This window comes from Berghia stephanieae, chromosome 2 (genome assembly GCF_034508935.2).
Source record: "Berghia stephanieae isolate SIO BIC M18660-M18661 chromosome 2, UCSD_Bste_1.3, whole genome shotgun sequence".
NCBI lineage: Eukaryota > Metazoa > Mollusca > Gastropoda > Nudibranchia > Aeolidiidae > Berghia > Berghia stephanieae.
Window position 1 is genome coordinate 126,850,858 of NC_088361.1, and position 20,000 is coordinate 126,870,857.

The window sequence follows — 20,000 nt, forward strand, 5'->3', positions numbered from 1 at the left end:
AGATGACAAAGCCCACAACATCATCATGGCAATGAAGGAACGAATGAAGATCAGGGAGAAGAACAAACCAGAGATATTTGAAATGATCAGGTAACTTTCTAGTTCATTCCCTTTATGATAACTGCTTTAAGATCTGACAGCAAATTGTACTAATCAGGCAATATATATATATATATATATATATATATATATATATATATATATATATATATATATATATATATATATATATATATATGACACACAGAATTTTAAATCTTGAGCAACTGTATTTTTTCAACATAATATAAAGAATGTAAAATGAAAGACCTTTCGTCGTAAATCAAGTAAATTCATGTTGGTCGGGTCAGAGTAGACCTTTTTGGGTACAACAGATCTAAAGACAAGTTTCGTGTCATCACGATCTAAATTCGAATCCACTCCTTTTGGGGGAAAAAGATGAAAACATGTGTTCTTCTACTTCAAAAGCTGGTTCTGATATTATTAACAAGCACAGCCAGAAAGGTCAACAAAGGAGGCACTAATCATGATAAACATATAAATAGTGACGGAATAATATGCCTTTTTATCTGTCATGTATCAATAAAACATGGCCCTGATATGAATGGGTACCACGGGTACCATCAAGGAGAAAAACGAGTCGTGGGGTATTTGTTGACATATTGAATTTCATGCTGTTCGGTATATCAATCAATCCTGCACTGCTGATGTGCAATGACAAAACGCCTATTTATCATTTGGTCAGAAAATGTTTGCCTTCATACATCGATAGAGTATTCTATAGATTAAAATGCCCCCAATCTTGTCAATGAACTCCAAAGAATGCATCGGTTTTAAGACTATTTGTCAATTTAGGAGTCATATATTATAACTATTTCGTGCCACAATACAAACAGGCGTTTTCAATTGGTAGATATTGTCCATTTAAATGTGGCAGAAAGTTTGAATGTTTCTCATGATTAAAACTGCTAAACGATGGTCGTTCTATCCCATTAAAATATAAACAACAAGGTTCCTTATAATACGATGAAGTCAGTGTAATAAAGCATATTATAACAACATGCTAACATTCCGACATGGAACTCATCAACGACCGTTTTGGACCAAAAAAAAACTGAATCGACTGGTGTATCCTTAGTTGTTAGGCTATACGATAGTAATATTTTATGGAGTATCAGCCCATCGTTTCTCACAAATAATGTATCCAAGCATGTCAAGGACACTATCAATCAAGATTATTAAAAACTCCCACAATAATATATTCTTTTCCGTAAAGATTTAATTAAAACTAGGACATTTGATCACCATCATCATCATCATCATCATTATCATCATCGTCATCATTATTATCACCATCATCATCATCGTTGTCGTTATCGTTGTCATCATCGTCATCATCATCATCATCATCATCATCATCATCATCATTATCATCATGATGATCATCATGATGATGATGATCATCATCATCATCATCATCATCATCATCATCATCATCATCATCATCATCATCACCATCATCGTCATCATCATCATCATCATCATCATCCCATTATATAAGTTTGTGCCCTTAAGGACTATCAAACATACTGTCTGGAAAGCCAGGAAGTCTAATATGTTCGTATAAGTATGTTCCAAATCAAATGTTAAATAACGATAAATCCATCCCGACAACACTATTTCCTCTCTGTACACTGCTGCTCTCAGACAAGTTTTTAACGTTGATAAAAAGTCCCATTCCGGCCACATGAAAGCCGTTAAGCAAAGCGTGCTTGACGGCACATCAAAGTGGTCCGCCAAAATAGCTATAACTGGTAAGCTCTTTCCTTCTTCTTAAATCAAAATCAATCTGTGCAATGTTTTGGTAAAAATCCTCACCTGGGACATTTATATTTGTAAAGTTGGAGATTTAATTTTGTTTTTCTCATTTTATGTCGTTCTCGCCTAAACGGAATAAAGATGAATAAGCGGGGACAGGCAGAATGTGTTAGTAAGAGAAACAGATATATATATATATATATATATATATATATATATATATATATATATATATATATAGAGAGAGAGAGAGAGAGAGAGAGAGAGAGAGAGGGGGGGGGGGGGAGTCATTCAATTATAGTCCGGTTAGAATAAAACTTTATTATAATTTTCTGGTAAAGTTGTAGACGAAATCGTACAATGTTTTTCACACTTCTCATTAAAACATGCCATGGCTAAATTAGAACATGGATTTAATGTATAAAACTGTGTCTTCTCCCCACACACATAGATCTAGCCATCTCTCAGAAATAGTCGATAAAATATTGAATTTTGAAAGAAATGAATGACATGAAAACAAAACAAAACACGCGATTGTTAATCCTGGACTCGTTCTACATTGTCAATGGTCTCTGAGGATTTTTACCTTTTCTATCCAGCTTTATATATTCCACATATAATTTTTAAAAATATTGTATGACTGTTGTATCATTTTAAAGACCTGGTTTTCTTTTCAACGTGACTTTTGAAATATTCGTCGTTGTCATTAGATATTCTGCATTAATCATCATTATATATTTATTGTTTCATTTATGAATATGGTATTCTTTAAATCTATATTATTTGTGATTTTGATAACACATAGCTTCTATCTGCTCTTGATTTTACTTTATCAGGATTTGTTACCCTTTTAACAGTTTTAGCGAGATTCAATTAATAGTCGCCTACTATTTAAAATTAGAGGCTAGGAATAAGAAATGAAGTGAGTAGGAAAGTGCCAGAAGACAATAGAGAATAAACATTTTGCGGCGGCGATGGGGGCTCGAACTCGCGACCTTACTGATACGACAACTCCGCCTGGCCGGGGAGATCGTCTTCTTGAGGGCACGGGTTCAACACACACAAACGCCGAGAAGGAATAGAAGTTTAAAAGGTATGTGTCGTTGCCCTTAAGCTTCAGAGAATTATAAGGGGTATTCAAGGAGAAAAGAATATTTGTATTATACGTTCACAAATTACGTTTGAAAAATCGATAATGGGGAAATAGTGGTGAATAAAACGTGTAAATATATTTTTTAAAATGGGACAATTCATCGACGGGGTGTGTAGTAGTGCGGGGCGGTCCTTGGCAAGCTTAAGGACCACGGTCCTACGGTCCTTGGGAAATGAAGACCGCAAGGACCGGTCCTAGACCGGTCCGTTCATTCTTGAACCGTTAAAGACCGCTACACGATGAAAACCGTGGCCTACAGGAGTAAAACACACGGAGTAGTCACACTCATTTCAAATTGTAACCTAATTAGAGAAGAGGGGTGATGCCTTCTTTATTTGCTCACCGTACTTCATTGTTACTTCGATAATTTAATAAAATTTGAAATTTATCCCCATTAACGGAGATAATGGCATCGCCCAAGGCGTTGATCGAGTTGTTCGTGGCGTTGATACACACACGCAACTCCTACCCCCCCCCCCTCCCCCCCCCCCACACACACACACACATTAGAGGGCAGCGAGCATTGAAGAGTAAGAGAGAGACGTGAAGTTATAATAAGAGGGGGTGGATGAGGTGATAAGAGGGGTCGATGGTGACTTTTCGCCAGATCTAACAAACTCAGCTACCATTCATTGCTGAGTAGACAGGGATTCAGAAAAAAATCGACTGCACCCGGGATCGATCTCTGGCCCTTTGCGTATAAAGAGAGTGCTCTATCAACTGAGCTATCGGGGTCCCAAATATTCTATTGGACTTTTTTAAAATTCAGACGTTATAACTGGGTTTTTTGGAAGGAAGAAACTAATGAAACTCATATTATTTGATTAGTAAAAACACCAAACGAAATTTTAATATTATTGTATTATTTTAAATGACAACACTGCGATAGAAAGGAGTGGTGACAGGAGATGGACAAAAGAAAACAAAAAATCGGATTTGCTACTTGCTAGGTTCGACACACACACACACACACACACACACACACACAAACACACACATCTTTTGTAGTCACATACATTTCAAACAATAACCCATTAGAGAAGAGGGGTCATGCCTTCACCATAGATCATTGTCATTGCGATCATTATGGTGTAGTAAATTTTGAAATTTACCCCGTATAATGGAATCGTCCAAGGCGTGCGCCTCCTGTTCCCCCATCTCACACACGAAAGGGCGGTTTGCGGAGTGGAGGTTGGTGGTCGTCTGCCTGTATGGTCGTCTGTGTCGTTTAGTGTATGGCAAAGGGGGGTGGGTGCGATTAATTAAGTGGGATGGGTGGTGATTGGTGGAAGATAGGCAACCGAAGCAACGAATCGCTGGGGAAGTAGTAGGCTATGGCGCGAGACCGTAGGACCGTGGTCCTTGCAAGGACCGCCCCGCACTAGTTGAGTTGAAAGGTGATAAGAAGTGAGGACCGCCGCCGATCTTCCCCTCTGGGACCGATCTTCGGTTCACAGCTAAAAGACCGTCGGACCGCGGTCTAGACCGGTCTTCAGCGCGGCACTAGTGTGTAGCTATCGCTTTAAAATGTATCTGGTTTGCATCTGTCTTGGGGGTCCCGGTAACTCAGTTGGTAGAGCTCTCGCTTCACAATGCAAAGGAGCCAAGATCAATTGGAGGTAAAGTGGAGCACTGGTTGGGTAGCTGGGTCGGTTAGATCTGGCGGAAAGTACATTGCACTAGATTCGCGTCCTTTACAAAGGGGAGAAAGGAAATGCTATTGTCAGTTTTACGCAATAAAAACGGGATTAAACTACGGCCCCGTGTAGCTAATGGCTGTGAAAGACTCTTGTTTTGCATCTATCTTAATGGTATTTATTAAGTGATTACCATGGCGGTAGGACTTCTCTCAAACCCCCCGTATTAAGCTCTCGATCTTGCGTCATTTTCTGATTTATATAGATACCCCCCCCCCCCCTATTGATATAATAAGGCTTGAATTATTTTTTTCTTGTCGTTTTCTTCTAACCTTCTGTTTAATAATGTCGCATAGTTTGTTCGTCACAAGATATTATTTTGATGTTTTGACCTGCACGGCAACGCTAAGCAGCTTTCACCACCACCTTGATGTTAGATATCGTTTAAATATCACTTGAAATGCATGTACTTTTTTTTTACAAAACTTGTCACTTGCCAATTTCTAAAATGAACCTTAGGTCTATATTTTATTTATAGATTCATTCGCACCGATTCAAGTAAAATCTTTATAATGCCATACATTATAGATACTATTCACCGATAAAATTACTTCAAAGAAGCTGTATCTTGTCGATTAACTGATGTCAGTGCCTTATTGTTACGTCTTCTCATGATAATGTCGAGATGCACTTGTATGGGCATTTGGCAAGTATAAAACCGAAATTTTAATGTTGTTTTATAGCTTACTTCTTGTGCATCACCATTAAATTTAAACTGAAAACACCTATTTTAACTTTAAGTTAGAAAAAAAAATAGCAATGCATTGTGGTGATGTTGAATCATATTATTTATTTATTGGTGGGTAAATTTATTTATTTTCATTTATTTCTGCATTTGTTTGGGTTTTTTACATATTTGGGTAATGGCAGATTTTTTAAAAGTGAAAGAAGCAAAGTGACAAGGGTTTTTTTCTTCATAAAATATGACTTACAGTCCCAAAACGGTTTTCTGTGGGGATGAATCGGATCACAAAAAAATGAATATAGGATTGAAATGACAGAAATTTCGAACTTTTAGAAATTTGCAATGTAATAAATTATGTATATATATATATATATATATATATATATATATATATATATATATATTATTGGTATTTAAAAAAAAAAGAAATAAAAGTGCTCGACTTTAATATCAAAGGAGCGGTAAATATGTATAATTAAATATAAATAGTTATTCATATGCATGTATATATATATATATATATATATATATATATATATATATATATATATATGTATATATATATATATATATATATATATATATATTACTATTATATCTTATATATTCCTCTACTCTAATCAATAGAAACCAACCCTAAGTTTCATATTTGCGGTTATCAATTCAAGTTCCAGCACCTAGTTCATCTCGACATTATGCCGCTTTGAGACGGCGGGTCACAAATTATGCATGTTGTATTTGTATGAGTGTGAGTGTGTTTCAGTGTGGTAATCATCCTTGACTCCCCTAATCCCCATTTCCTTAGACGTATATTTGATGTAGACCCCATGTCCCACCATGGCCATCTCAAGGCAGCACAGCAAATGGTACTGGATGGTACCTCCAAGTGGTCGGCCAGAATCAGCATCAAAGGTATAACAACATTTAGGTTAATCAGGAAATGAACTTTAAATAGCGCAATATTCACTCAAGTGCTCAAAGCGCTTTACAAGGAGTCCATGGCCAACAGCAACATTTAACATTTAGAACGAGATAGGCGATAGTACATTTTTTATCCGACAGAGACAACGCTGTTAACGGCCATGTACTCATTTTACACCTGAGTACGGTGAGAGAATGTGAGTAAAGAGCCTTTTCCAATCCTTCAACTATGCGCCGAGCGAGGCTCGAACCCAGGACCTTCCGATCCGAAAGCGAGTATCATACCACTAGGCCACATACCACTGGCCGCAAATGATAAGTAGTTGGAAGCTCTGGACCATGGTATACAATTTTTTTAAGGGGGGGGGGGGGGGGTATCAAATCTCTCTACCCAATTTCGTATAATATTACCGTCAACGTGAAAAAAAACTGTTCGGGTCCGATCCGTAAACATTGGAACCAACGCTGACAAAACTGAATAGATTAAAAGTGATATCATAGACCCTATATGTCGTGGTGCAATGGCATTGGCCATCGTTAACTAAAAGCCTGACACTGACCCAAAGAAATGACGTCAAAAAGACAAGTCTTTGGTACAAAAGAAAACAAATTATGAGTTGTGTTCAATTGTTCAACCAATGGAATCACTCGTTTCCTCGAGCTCTACTAACGACAACTCACTAGATGCTACATAAACCTAAATAATGACGTCAAACTAGAAGCCCTAGAGGGTTCTAGTGTCAGGCTATCATGTTAACGATGGCTACGATTGGTCTGAGGGCTCGAGATGTGTATTTAGAACCTTACTTTTGAAGGGTTAGAGAAGAGCAACAGTTGGGAGCCTACTTGGATTAGGCATAGTCCGATCTTTCGAGGCTTTTGCTCGTTCAACGATCGTAATATTATATAGGAAAATATAATGCGTATACAAATATATTAGTTTATTAACTTTTTGATTAATTTACTTAAATTAGTAAGACGCCTCATTGTCAACTCTATCCGTGACCTTTGGATCTATGCAATTTATTTAATTTACATCGCTAGTAACTAAAAACAAACAAAAATAAAAACAAAAGAAAACCAAAAATAGAAAACCAAAAAAAAAAATTAAAAAATACCAAAACAAAAAGAACAACAAAATAATTAAAGCTCTCACGTCATCAAAACACTGACCCATTGCAGGAATATACGAAGGTCGGCCAGTAAATACTCTTGTTTCACAATTCACTGGCCCACGTTGTAAGGATGATACGTGATGAAATGTCAGATTTCACATATCATCTATCTCTAATTTTCATGTTAAAAAACCCCCTGTTTGACAAGTTACACTTTTTAGTACCGTCAACTGGGGAAACTTTGCCTCTCTGAATTTTGTTGTTGCTGTTTTGGTGTGTTTTGTTTTATATAGTCAGTTTTTTGTTTACTTTTTAAATATTCTTTTTCGAGGGGGAGGGGTGGGGGAATTATATTTTATCTATTCCCAACTCATTTTTTTTTGTGGTTTCTAAAATATTTACAGAGCATACCATGTGGCATGATCAAAATTATAGAATCTGTCGTCGATAAGATTACGGTCATAAAAGACTCCATCATCGAAATAAAAATATTTAATTTCTCCCACAGTTCGAACTATTAACTTCGAAACAAAACAAACAAAACAAGCAAAAACAATATTTAAAAGAACTGCGAATGAAAAGGGAAGTGTTAAATAGCCACCATTTATGCCTGAAGATAATCAAAAGCTTAAAACAAATCATTTTATTTTGGACCAAGACTGGATATGACAGAACTATTATTATATTGTGTACTTTACTAACACAACGAGTGTACGGCTCAGACAATAAGATCTTTAAAATGTTGTGATCACGTCCAAATATGAATTTTTGATATCAAATAGCCTAGTTTTGTAATGTGTTTTTGTTTAATTTTAGATATTTATTGTTAAAAAAAACATCATATCGGATATCAGTAACCTTTTATGACAACAGTAATGGAAAATGGAGAAGTATATTTTATTTTGCTATTGTATTTATTTTTTACTCCTTGTGTCCGCTATTTATGTTTTAATATGCGTCAAATAATGGGTGATTTAATATCATTTGAAAATTATCAAACCACCTACGCACGTCATTATTATGAGACACCATTAAAATGCATGTCAATATATATTACAGCAAAGAATCCACGAAATGCTTACAGTTGATTGAATCACCCACTATCGCGTGTGTTTGCTTATTACATGTTACTCACGATTTCCTTTCTTGTTGTCAGTCCTTTGTTTCTTTTTCAAATTATCGTTTTTGTGAAAAGCAAAAACATCAAACTCTGATGTTATAAACAAGTTTTGAATAACATTGAAAATAATACTATAATGTATTTTTTTATAATGATAATCAAATGTTGTCTGTTACAGAATATGTGAATCATTTTAGAATTAAAAGTGCAACGTGAAATATTTCAAAATTTAAATTTTCCTTGGGCCTGTTTTTTTTCTCAAACTATTTAAATCTACGTGTACTAATTTTCAGGTCTGATAACCCACTTTCTTATGGACTCATTGTTGTAATGGAAATCTCAAAAAAATGACAAAATATTGTCCATTACAATGTTAAACTAAGTCTATAAATGGGTTGGATGTCAGACCTGCATATATGTACACGTCGGTTTAAGTCATTTTATAGCATAATGAGTGAAATGTTGTAACACCTACAACCAAAAGTTGTAGCAAATGTCAAATGTGGTGTGCTTAAAATAGATATCAGTTTGTCTTTACTAATTATCCATATAAAACTTGTCATATTTAGTCATCATTCACACAATTAACTTCTGTACTTTGGTTAATTTTTTTGTTAATGAGATGTACTGTTTTGTCGTACGTTGATTATAAGCTTAATAGCCTTTTGTCAGAATAAGAAAGCTTGGATTGTGGAATCACGTATACAAAATGAATTCCTTTCTTATTTTCAAATTCCAAGAATGTCGCTGAATTGTCACATTTGAATTAATTTTGTTTTCTCGACTGTCAATGATGAGTGATGACGAGTGAAGCCTTTGATTTCCTTTTCAGTGATATCGGCCCAAGGGCTGACGGGTAAAGACAAGACCGGAACTAGTGATCCTTACGTCACAGTTCAAGTGGGAAAGGTCAAGAAGAGAACAAAAACTGTGCCACAGGATCTCAACCCAGAATGGAACGAGAAATTTTATTTGTAAGTTGTTTATAAATATATTTTGGCATTGATTGTGATCGTGTAACAGTTTACTACGAGTAATACTAGTTTTAACTTGATTCAAATAATTTTTTAATCACTTAGATCTTAAGACTGGAAGAATGTAAAAACAAGTTATCTGTCAATATAATATTGTGTCATTGTATACGTGCGATCACTTTACTTTAATACAAACGAAATTTATTTCAATTTGAATCAATTCTTTTTATTTAACTATCATTTATCATCAAAAACTCAAGGGTTTAGAGTCCGTTTTCCATTTATGATTTTTTTAAATTTCGCTTCAGCAGCGTTTGTTATTCATGTGATAAATAAATGGAATTGCTGTCAACTAACTGTCAACTATAATTCTGACTCCTTTATATACAGTACTTTAAGGTTAATACAAGGCTGGAATGTATCAAACAGAACTATGAAAGACAAAACTACTTAAATTGATAATGTGGCTTGCAAATGTGGCTTGCAAAAGTGGCTTACAAACGATAGCGTGTCAAAATGACAATTTGGACATATGAAGTCATAAATCAGCATGTACAAAATAATATATTTGAAATGTCTTACTTATTTCAGTGAGTGCCACAATTCTTCCGACAGAATAAAAGTACGAGTTTGGTAAGTTCTTTTGCTTTTTTATTATTACTTTCGTAGTAACTCTTTGCTCAATAAAGCGTGTACGCGTAATTCTGTAATATGCGTATCTTTAAGAAACGCATTGCTCGTATTATAAACTGTCAAATGCGTAAGAAAAAGATATTGAAATATCTTCTGTTATTTAACTCCATTAAAATTGATTAAAACACTACGACAAAGAACTTTACTGGCTTTCATTAATAAATGGAGAAAAAAAAAAAAAAAAAACAAACAAACAAAGTTTACTGAGCGTAGTTCTGCATTTTTCGGCTCCAATCGTATAGAATTCTTTACCACCTAAAACCCGACAATGTGAAAGTCGACCTGTCGTCATCAAACGGTATTTAAAAAACCAATCTTTTTTATTCTGCTTATCGTGGTTCTATTTGAACTTCGAACAAGATATTAGGTGTGTAACTGTTGTAGTGATTTTGCAGTCGAATGAATGAACTTGTGTGATACCAAAAAAAAAAACTATTGTAAGGCACCTCTGAGCACTATTTTGTGGATACTGGCGCTATATCAAATAATAATTATTTTTAAAAGTTTAAATTACATTATTTTTAATTATCCATTGAAAGAAAAGTAATATGATTATACAGAAAGGAGGGGAGGTGGAGGGCGTGAAGACATTATTTCAAAAACTATCCGGCCCATCTCACCTCCCCTCACCTCACTCCACCTCACTCTCCGGACCGAGGTGAGGTGGTCGGAGAGGAGACATGAGAGATGCCTTTGCAGTAAGCGCCCATATTCCTAAACTTTCCCCAATATAGCCCGTTCCACAACCCGTGCGCACACGTTGACGTTGATATCTTTACAACCTTCTGATGGATTTTAATGATAATTGGCTCGAACACTAGAATTGTTCGTGACATTAAGCCGAATTGTTTGGGTCGCATACAGTGCAACCTTTGGGATGTTTCTTCTTTACGGTTTATATACAAAAAACGAAGGGTCTGGGATGGGTGAACATTTGGATGGTTTAGGGGCTCAGCGTGGCTCAGTGGTACGGTCTTTGCTTCGTGCCGAAAGGTACCGAGTTTGATCACCCGCCGCTGCGCTGAGCAAGTCACCTCGCCCTACTGGGTGGGGGTTCTTGACCTCCCTAGTGGGCAGGGGGATACATACTGTGTCTTCTATCCCCTTATATCTGTTTACCAATATGCTTTCTGTCTTTGTCTTAGAATGAGATTACTTGGCTTTGTCCTGGCCCTGGCCAGAGTCCTAGCTGGGAGGGAAACAGTCAAATGCATAGTTATTGTTTTGGGAGATTATATTTTTTTCCTTGTAAATCATCTCTCTTTTATGTATTATTATATTTGTTATTTTTAATGTATAACGTAAGCATTTGAGTGTATTACTCTTTTTTTGATTTTGTGCTTGTGTCCGGATGAGACTTATAGGTGATCTCAAACTAAGAATATTGGTGGTGTGCTTGGAATCTACATCTGATCCCTATTTGTTCCCAGTACCCCTATGTGTTACTTTTTCTTGGGTGCTTTAATTATAATTCTGGAACTTTTTACTATCCCATTTTCTTCCTTTTTACTGGCACTGACATAACCTAAATGTGTTGCAAGCGCCGTAAAACCCTTAAAAACAAAAACAATCACCTCGCCCTAGCTCGATTTGCGGCGCTGCACTACGGCTAACGCCTGGGTTATTCCAGTTTTCCCTTGGAATAGTCCGTAGAGACAAATTTCCCCTATGGGATGAATAAAGGAGAATCTTATTTTTTACAATAACAATATTATACACAGTGAATTCAGTTGTGATTACGATCACTAAACTCCCCACAGGCTTGGCAAGGGGTTTACTTTTCACGAGATTCATATGCGCTACACACTCACATTGCCACCCTGGGTCCAAATTGACACAGCAAAATGTACACTTCGTACACACTTGACAAAGACAATTGTTACAATCGATAGTTAAAATCTAGAGGCGTAGTTTCCTGTTGTGATTTCTACATTCATAAAAACTGATAACAATATGGATTAAACATACACAAATTGTCAAAGTGGGATTATAGCACTGAAAATTTACAAGTATTTCTCCAGAGAGGCTAAGTACCAAAATTGTTTTCATGGCATGCGGTGAATAGCAATACTGTTAACAGATGGCACACAACCAGGAACTCGGAGTGGGAAGGTCAAATTAATAATTTTGATTATGCATTTTTTGTATTTAAAAACTGCAGTTCCTTTGACAGTTTATATACTGTACAAAACAAATGGAATCTGCTAGGTGTTAAAGAAGTTTAGATTCAGTGATATTTCACATTATTGTATTCTAGGCGTCCCCCAGTGGATATAATTCAAGAATAGCAGACATGTACCGTGCTCGATGGGTAACCACTGGTTTTTGTGACATGTTTTGTGTGACCTTTATGAGTTTTCTTTGCTCAACAGTACGTATTTATGTCATTTTGAAAGGTATTTCTCCTCGTTCTAACGAGGACTGGCATCAATGTCCTTGACCGGAAAAAAATTATAAGCACCTAACGGGCTGCTTGTATCGTCCAATATGTGCTTTGTCCACAAGGGAAGAGATACATTATAAAGCGCTGTGGGCCTGTTTTCATGCTGTGAACTACAATACAAACGATCTCTATTCTTACACTATTTGATATAACCCAAAAATATTTGCTGAGCTACGCCACTGAATGAAGCTTTGTTATGATTAATTTTTGTACGGGAAAGAGAATAAACACACCATTACTGTAAATGTTTTAAAGTTTAACTCATATTTTATTGCAAACGTTGCAAAGATCAAATGAATTTGGCATTGTGATAAAACTGTTTCGTCTATCCCAATCGGTATTCAAAATTCGTAACGTCACTTAAAATTCTAAGCCTTAATGCAAAAATCACATCACCACATTTCGTAACTTTGGAGGAATTTGCAATATTCCGTGCGCACGGGACTTGGAAATTGGGTTATCCATCCTTGTCCATTTCTTTACATTAACTATTCAGAACTTTGTTTGCCAACCTCTCCTTCTGCCTTTATCCAATGTCCCTTGCATAATGGTTTTTCCCAATGTCTCATGGAGATAAACATTACAAAACCAAGATAATTTTCTTCTTTTGACTATGGACAGGACCGATTCCTGTGGTCCTGTTATAGAGACAACTCTTCTGTAAACTCGTCATTGGATGTATGGACTGTCCAGCTAATACTGTAATATACAGATTAAATAATATGATTCGATTAAGCGTGGATAATTCAATTCATTTGACTTACTTTCCAATGATCCAAAACCCAATGATGTGGAATCTGCTCTCGATGAAGAGAAGCCAGTCGTTAGTATTAAGTGTTGATGGTTAAATATGATAACGATATCAAAAGACTTTTTGAGGTCATCTGAATTCATTGATAGACAGGCTTTTACAAAAGAAACTAGACAGTTTTATTCCGCTAATAGTTCAATACTCGTTGGAACAAATACAATGACATATACATATTTGGAATCTAGACAAAACTAGTTTTCTTTTGTTGTATGATTTATTGAAATTGTGTAAACTGTTGAAAAGTTACTGATATTTAAGACCAGTCTTTGAGAAATCGAGCACAAAATTGATATCAGCGCGCATGACGCACTTCAGTTTTCTGTATTTTCACTTTTAGAATTGATCAATGCTAAACTCTTTGCCTCGTTGATGATGTTAGCTGATTGACTGTTTCTGCTGGTATATCACCACAATGCATTTAGTATTTCGAATAGTTCATCGAATTGTATACAGCTTTCTGAGAATTTTGTTCTTCTCTTTTTATTAGCTTTCCTTTCATAAAATTCCTCGTTTTATATTAAATGGGGTTCATATCACTCTTACATTTGAATAATTTGAATCTATGTACCGAGGGGTTATCAAACTGGAATAGCACCATTTGATTATTCTGATTCCGAATAAACGGGACGACCATTGGCTCAAGTATATCACTGCACTGATCTATAGGTCTGAGTTGAGTCATTGTTTTGATACGTATTAGCTCAGTTTTCTGCAACTAATGATCACTCCCCACACCATTAAAACTCCATATGCTCGATATTTTACTTCAATGATGGTTTGGCCATTGAAACGTTCACCGCGTCATCGATAGCATGAATTAACTTCAAAAACGCGATTCTTCTGTAAACAGAATCCTGTTCCACAAATTCTGATCCCAGTCCTGGTATGCATGGGCCCATCTCATTCGAGCAACTCTGTGCAAAAGGGGGGTATCTTTGGCCGAAATACAATAAGCGTGAACTTTTGGTACGGCATCTGCTGCGTAGCAAGTGAAATAAATATCTGAACTATTTTTGGTATGCATTTACATGTAACTTTTGTACTGACCTGTTTGGCTGTCCGCATCTGCTCCTCATTTGTGTCAATAAAGGCATGCGAGATATCAACAGAAAAAAGAAATTGTCTCCTTTTTAAAGACATATCCCACAAACCAATAAGTTTACTTTTATGAGATAATAGCAAATTAAACTGTCTAGTTTCTTTTTTTTTTAATGACTATACAAAGTAAAAGCTGTATGACCAAAACGAAAATGTTTGACCGTGTGCGGCAGTTTTATTTTGTTATCATTTATCGTTTACGTTTAAAAACATGACAACCACGATACAATTCTTACAATCTAATCCTTCACTTTTTCAGGGATGAAGACAACGATTTAAAGTCCAAACTCCGCCAGAAGCTAACAAGAGAGTCAGATGATTTCCTGGGCCAAACAATCATCGAGGTCAGGACTCTGTCTGGAGAGATGGACGTCTGGTACAGTTTAGGTGAGCAAGTCATCCTATTGATTAATCTATCTTTCCCATATATTAAGGTTCCCGTTAAGATATTGTAACTTTTCGGACATTTATTTCTAAACGAAAGAAATACAATATAAATAGTGTGTTTTTTCTTCGAGAGACACAATTCTAATATCTTATATATAATATGTTGGATTGAACAATAACTTTTTAAAAATTACCTAAGATCTTTACCTATTTAAAGGTTTTAAGAATTTGGAGCACGTTTTTATCTTCTATGTTTATTTACATTGAAAGTGAAATGCCATTCAAAAGATATTACTTTTTCCTAACCTTATCGAAAATAACTATGATATGAAATAATTGGCTTGCTGTGAAATTTATAGTTTTAGATCATGGCAATTATTTCCTGATACTTAACTATTTTTTTAGTTGTACAGTAAGTCGCTGGTCTTTTGCTGAGAGGAGGTCTCGAATAGATCTAAACAAAAAATAAGGCAAACTCTTCAATTTTCTAGTTGTTCAAAGTATGATTTAATCATGGAAAGAGCATATTATGTTCTTTAAGGATGTGGTGATGTGGGGTATTTTTTCTTCTCTTGGAAGGGCTGGTTGTGGTTTGTTTAATCTAAGGTTGGATTAATTTGTTTACACTTCTTATTGATTTTGTCATTTATTCTTTTTAGAGAAGAGAACAGACAAGTCGGCGGTATCTGGTGCCATCCGCCTACACATAAGTGTAGAGATCAAGGGAGAGGAGAAAGTTGCTCCTTACCATGTACAATACACTTGTTTACATGAGGTAGGATTTTTTTCTACTCTTTTTTCTTTTTGCTTGTCATTTTATCATCAATCATATGAAGTCTACGAGCTATTTAACGTTTTTGATTTAAAATATCTAATCTTTCAATTGGAGATACAAAGGACTTTTTCTCCAAATGGATAACCGACCTCCAGTGTCTCTGAATTTCTTTTTTAAAAGTCGCATCAATTAAAAGAAAAGAATATTTCGATGTTTCCATTTATTGATGAATATGTGCATACTATATAGATACATGAGTTTAAAACAAACACTGATCAATCGTAAATATTTATGAACCGCATTCTTCTTCTACTCATTCTAGAACCTATTCCATTATTTGTGTGAACAAGCAGGCGGTGAGGTCAAGTTGCCAAATTCAAAAGGGGTGAGTTTACTACAGATAATGCTTTAATCTATAGAAGGAACGAAATTGACGTCCCTCAGTTCTTTGTTATTATTTTTAGACAGTTATTTTAATTATTAGTTCTCACTAAATTATAGCAATCAGACTATAAACGTTTAAAAGTTACGCTGGTGGATGTTATGGGCATTTTACCTAAACTCAAGCATTACTTGCGAGGTCTATTTGCTAGCATTCTACTGTGATTTGGGAATTACCGCCTTTTTCTAAGTACGATAATCTTCTCGCTTTATCACTTTCAACTTTTCTTCTTTCTTTTTCTATCAGTTTTGATTCGACTCCCCAAAATCTTTATTGCCTCTTGTGTATGCCCTTTTCTTTTTTCTTTTTTTTTATTTGTTCTATTTTGTTCTACTAGGGCAGTTTATAAAGTTCCAATTGTCATTGGAATCTCTTGAAATTGTAAAAGTAAAGCGCTTTGAGCACGGTTAGTGGATATGCGCTATGTAAAAGCTCAAGTTTTTTGGGTTTTTTAAAAATATAAATAGGTCACTAAGATTTGAGGAGACCATCAAGTATTGCCACGTAGTTTTATCGTCTATATAAACAAAAGGGAGACAGAAATGAAAAAAAAAAAAGAAAAGAAATTGAAAGAAAGAAAGAAATAGAAAAATGGAGGTAGTAATAATATGATACATTATTTGGGGGGGGGGGGGTATTTTGATCATTTATAATTTATGGAGATCACTGGTTTACATCATTTATATATTTATTCACCGGTTACAATTGAAAAAAAAACCCCCAGAAATGCCAAGGAACATCATTTTATATATTGAATTACCGCCACAGTATCAAATAGAAACAACCATTTTGAACTAGATCACAGCGCTTTGTCCTGCCTGACCGAGGATGAGAAATGATACTGGTTGATAACCGTAAAAAAAAGAGAAGATATGAAAAATCACGAAGAAAAATAGAAATAAACAATGCAAGACAAAACAAAATACCTGAAATGCAGTTGTTGTTTTTTACTGATTATTTTATGTAAGCCTTTACTTTTTTCATTTTTTTATAGTATTATCACAGGTTATTTGCCCAACTCGGTCATCGCGACACTTTAAAAATAGTTTATTGATATATCATTGTACAGTGGCTTGTATGTATTGCTTTCTTTGTCTTGCAATTGAATCTCAAGGGTGATTTTATCATTCAATTTACCGATATATTCCCAACCTTTCGCAGCAGACACCTTAAGTCGTATGTCGCAGCAATGAACTCCTAATTAGGTTACGCGACTTGTTACGGGAAAAAATAAACAATAAAAACAATAAAAACTGCAGCTTTTATATTGCGCATTATCCACTAAACGTGCTCAAAGGGCTTTACAATGGGTCCTGACGAATAGCAACACGTAACATGTAGAACGAGATCTGACGCCTGTAAGGCCATATTACAATTTTATTTCAGACAGAGACAACGCTGTTAACGGCCAGCTATTCACTTTACACCTGAGTACGGTAAGAGAATGTGAGTAAAGAGGCTTTTCCAATGCCTCAACTATGCCCCGAGCGAGCCTCGAACTCAGGACCTTCCGATCCGAATGGTATAGTCATACCACGAGACCACAAAGCCCCGTTGATACGGGGGTAGGGGGGGGGGGGTTCTGTGACGTGTACACAATATTTGATGAGATATGGATAAGTGCAGAAGGGTTTACTGCCCCACTGTCGGCATCTCAACTTATCCTGGAGAAAGAAACTTAGCTCCATATTGTTTACTTTGCAGCGCTGCATTGTTGCTAACCCTTTGACCATCCCGGTCTTTTCAGGAGAATGACTCGAAGAAAAGTTTCCCCTGAGGATGAATGAAGGGAGGGTTTTTCATTTATTTATTTTATTCTTTTTATAATATAAAAAATGCATCTCCACTGAGAAAGGTTTTTTAGAAATTATTTTTTGTTGTCGTTTCGCTATGTCACAATAGACACCTTTATTCTCATTAGCAGATCGTCTATTCGTTCAGACGTTGCAAAACACGTCCAAGTTATAGATCTATATTAACCTTATTTCTATCAATTTATTTTACAGAGTGACGAATCTTGGAAAGTTTATTTTGACGAGCCAGGCGGGGAGATCGTGGACGAATTTGCGATGCGGTACGGCATTGAGTCTATCTATCAAGCCATGACGTGAGTTCTTTAATATTATTTAATCCTTGTTCACTCGTGACGAATAAATTAAATATTTTCATGATTAGAAATGCGACTTTAAATTGAATTTTGTTTAAAACACTCATAAGAGATCCACCATCTCAAAATGGGGTTCTGTCGGAATGGATCGAACCTCTAAAACTGAATTAATAATAATAATAATAATAATAATAATAATAATAATAATAATAATAATAATAATAATAATAGTATTATAATAATATTAATAATAATAATAATAATAATAATAATAATAATAATAATAATAATAATAATAATAATAGTAATGATAATGATGATGATGATAATAAGAATAATAATAATGGAGGGCTCATGGCACATAACAAAGATTCAGCCCTAACACAGTACACGAATAACGCTAATTATACATATAATTTAAAGAAAGTCTTTCTAAATAAAAATGTCTTCAATCGCCACTAGAAGTCCTTTAGTGAAGACGCTGACGGTATCTCATGTTGTAGCGAATTCCACAACCCTGGACCAGAATGCTGAAAAGCGCGTTCACTAGCCTTCACTCTACTGCCGAGTGTTTTCAATTTGAGGTCGTTCTGATAAGCAATACAAGCTTTTAGTGTCCTGCAATGTCAGAAATTGTTTTTATTCTCCACCATGATGAATAGCAATTAACTCCCAGTTTCAAATCTGTGACTATGGGTGAATTCATTTTCCCGCAATCAGTTCATCCCGACATTTATTTTGAACGAAATGTTCATAAAGTGCGCGACTATTTTTGAGATAATTCTATCCCTAGTTTCAATTATTGCATTCAGTTTAGACGTCTATATCAGCTTTTCATTCACTTATTTTCACACCATAGCCACTAGCATCGATGTGAACTTATTTACAGGTCTAAAACCCAATTTGTTATGAGCTCATTGTTGGAATGGAAATACTCTCAAATCAACGCAAAACATTGTCCGCGTGAAACGATGTTAAAAAATGCGTTGGGTTATCAGACCTACATACATGTGCACGTAGAATAGCATCATTGATGCATATTCTTATTTTATTTCTTTCCCCCAGTCACTTTTCCTGCCTGTCCTGTAAGTACATGTGTGCCGGCGTACCCGCTCTGATGAGTACTCTGCTGGCCAACATCAATGCCTTCTACGCACATACGGCCGCCACCACTGCTGTCTCGGCCAGTGATCGGTTTGCAGCTTCCAATTTTGGGGTAAGGAATGAGAATTTCTTATTTATATCAACAAGACCAGTTGTGGTATAGATATTCTATGAGATTGCCGGAGCTTATTCCTATCTTGAACTGGCGTTTACAGAGAGAGAGAGAGAGAAGCTTATTCAATATCTTAACAGGAATGCAGTCTGTTGTTGAGATTATTGTAATTATCGGACCGTTTTATTAAATTGCTTTAATGACGTGTTTCAGGATATTTCGATAAATTTATTGTCTGCTTGAAGTTATATTGCATGTTCAAGAGCCTCTTATTTTCCGAGTTAATAGGAATAGTGAAAAAACATATTCCACATTGTCATTCTAGTTCAAAATGACTGCTGTAACTTCCGAACCATTCAACAGCTCTGCCATACTCTGGAAAAAACAATATTTAAAAATTTGGCCAGAAAACTCGTCCTTCAAATATCGATCGATTTAAATGACCCTCATCTTGGAAAAAAAAACTATCACACCTGGAACCTCGCGAAGTCCCAGGTTTGAGAGTTTTTTTGTCAAGATGAGGGTCATTTAAATCGATCGATATT

The 20,000-nt window shown here is 35.5% G+C and overlaps 1 protein-coding gene across 12 annotated transcripts in view; it reads left to right on the top strand.

The window, feature by feature from the left end:
• LOC144966545 (protein unc-13 homolog B-like) overlaps positions 1 to 20,000 on the top strand; it is a 299,970-nt gene that overhangs the window by 257,370 nt on the left and 22,600 nt on the right. For 8 of the 12 annotated variants that reach the window (XM_078903195.1, XM_078903193.1, XM_078903199.1 and 5 more), the window contains 9 exons: positions 1 to 90; positions 6,159 to 6,265; positions 9,342 to 9,483; positions 10,075 to 10,116; positions 14,788 to 14,915; positions 15,575 to 15,690; positions 16,013 to 16,075; positions 18,139 to 18,239; positions 19,305 to 19,455. The exon at positions 1 to 90 is cut by the window's left edge and continues 31 nt beyond it. In XM_078903195.1, coding sequence (XP_078759321.1) covers positions 1 to 90; positions 6,159 to 6,265; positions 9,342 to 9,483; positions 10,075 to 10,116; positions 14,788 to 14,915; positions 15,575 to 15,690; positions 16,013 to 16,075; positions 18,139 to 18,239; positions 19,305 to 19,455 — 940 coding nt within the window. Of the gene's footprint in view, positions 91 to 1,707; positions 1,815 to 6,158; positions 6,266 to 9,341; positions 9,484 to 10,074; positions 10,117 to 14,787; positions 14,916 to 15,574; positions 15,691 to 16,012; positions 16,076 to 18,138; positions 18,240 to 19,304; positions 19,456 to 20,000 lie in introns of all 12 variants that reach the window. The other 4 variants (XM_078903194.1, XM_078903192.1, XM_078903197.1 and 1 more) reach the window with 1 other exon arrangement.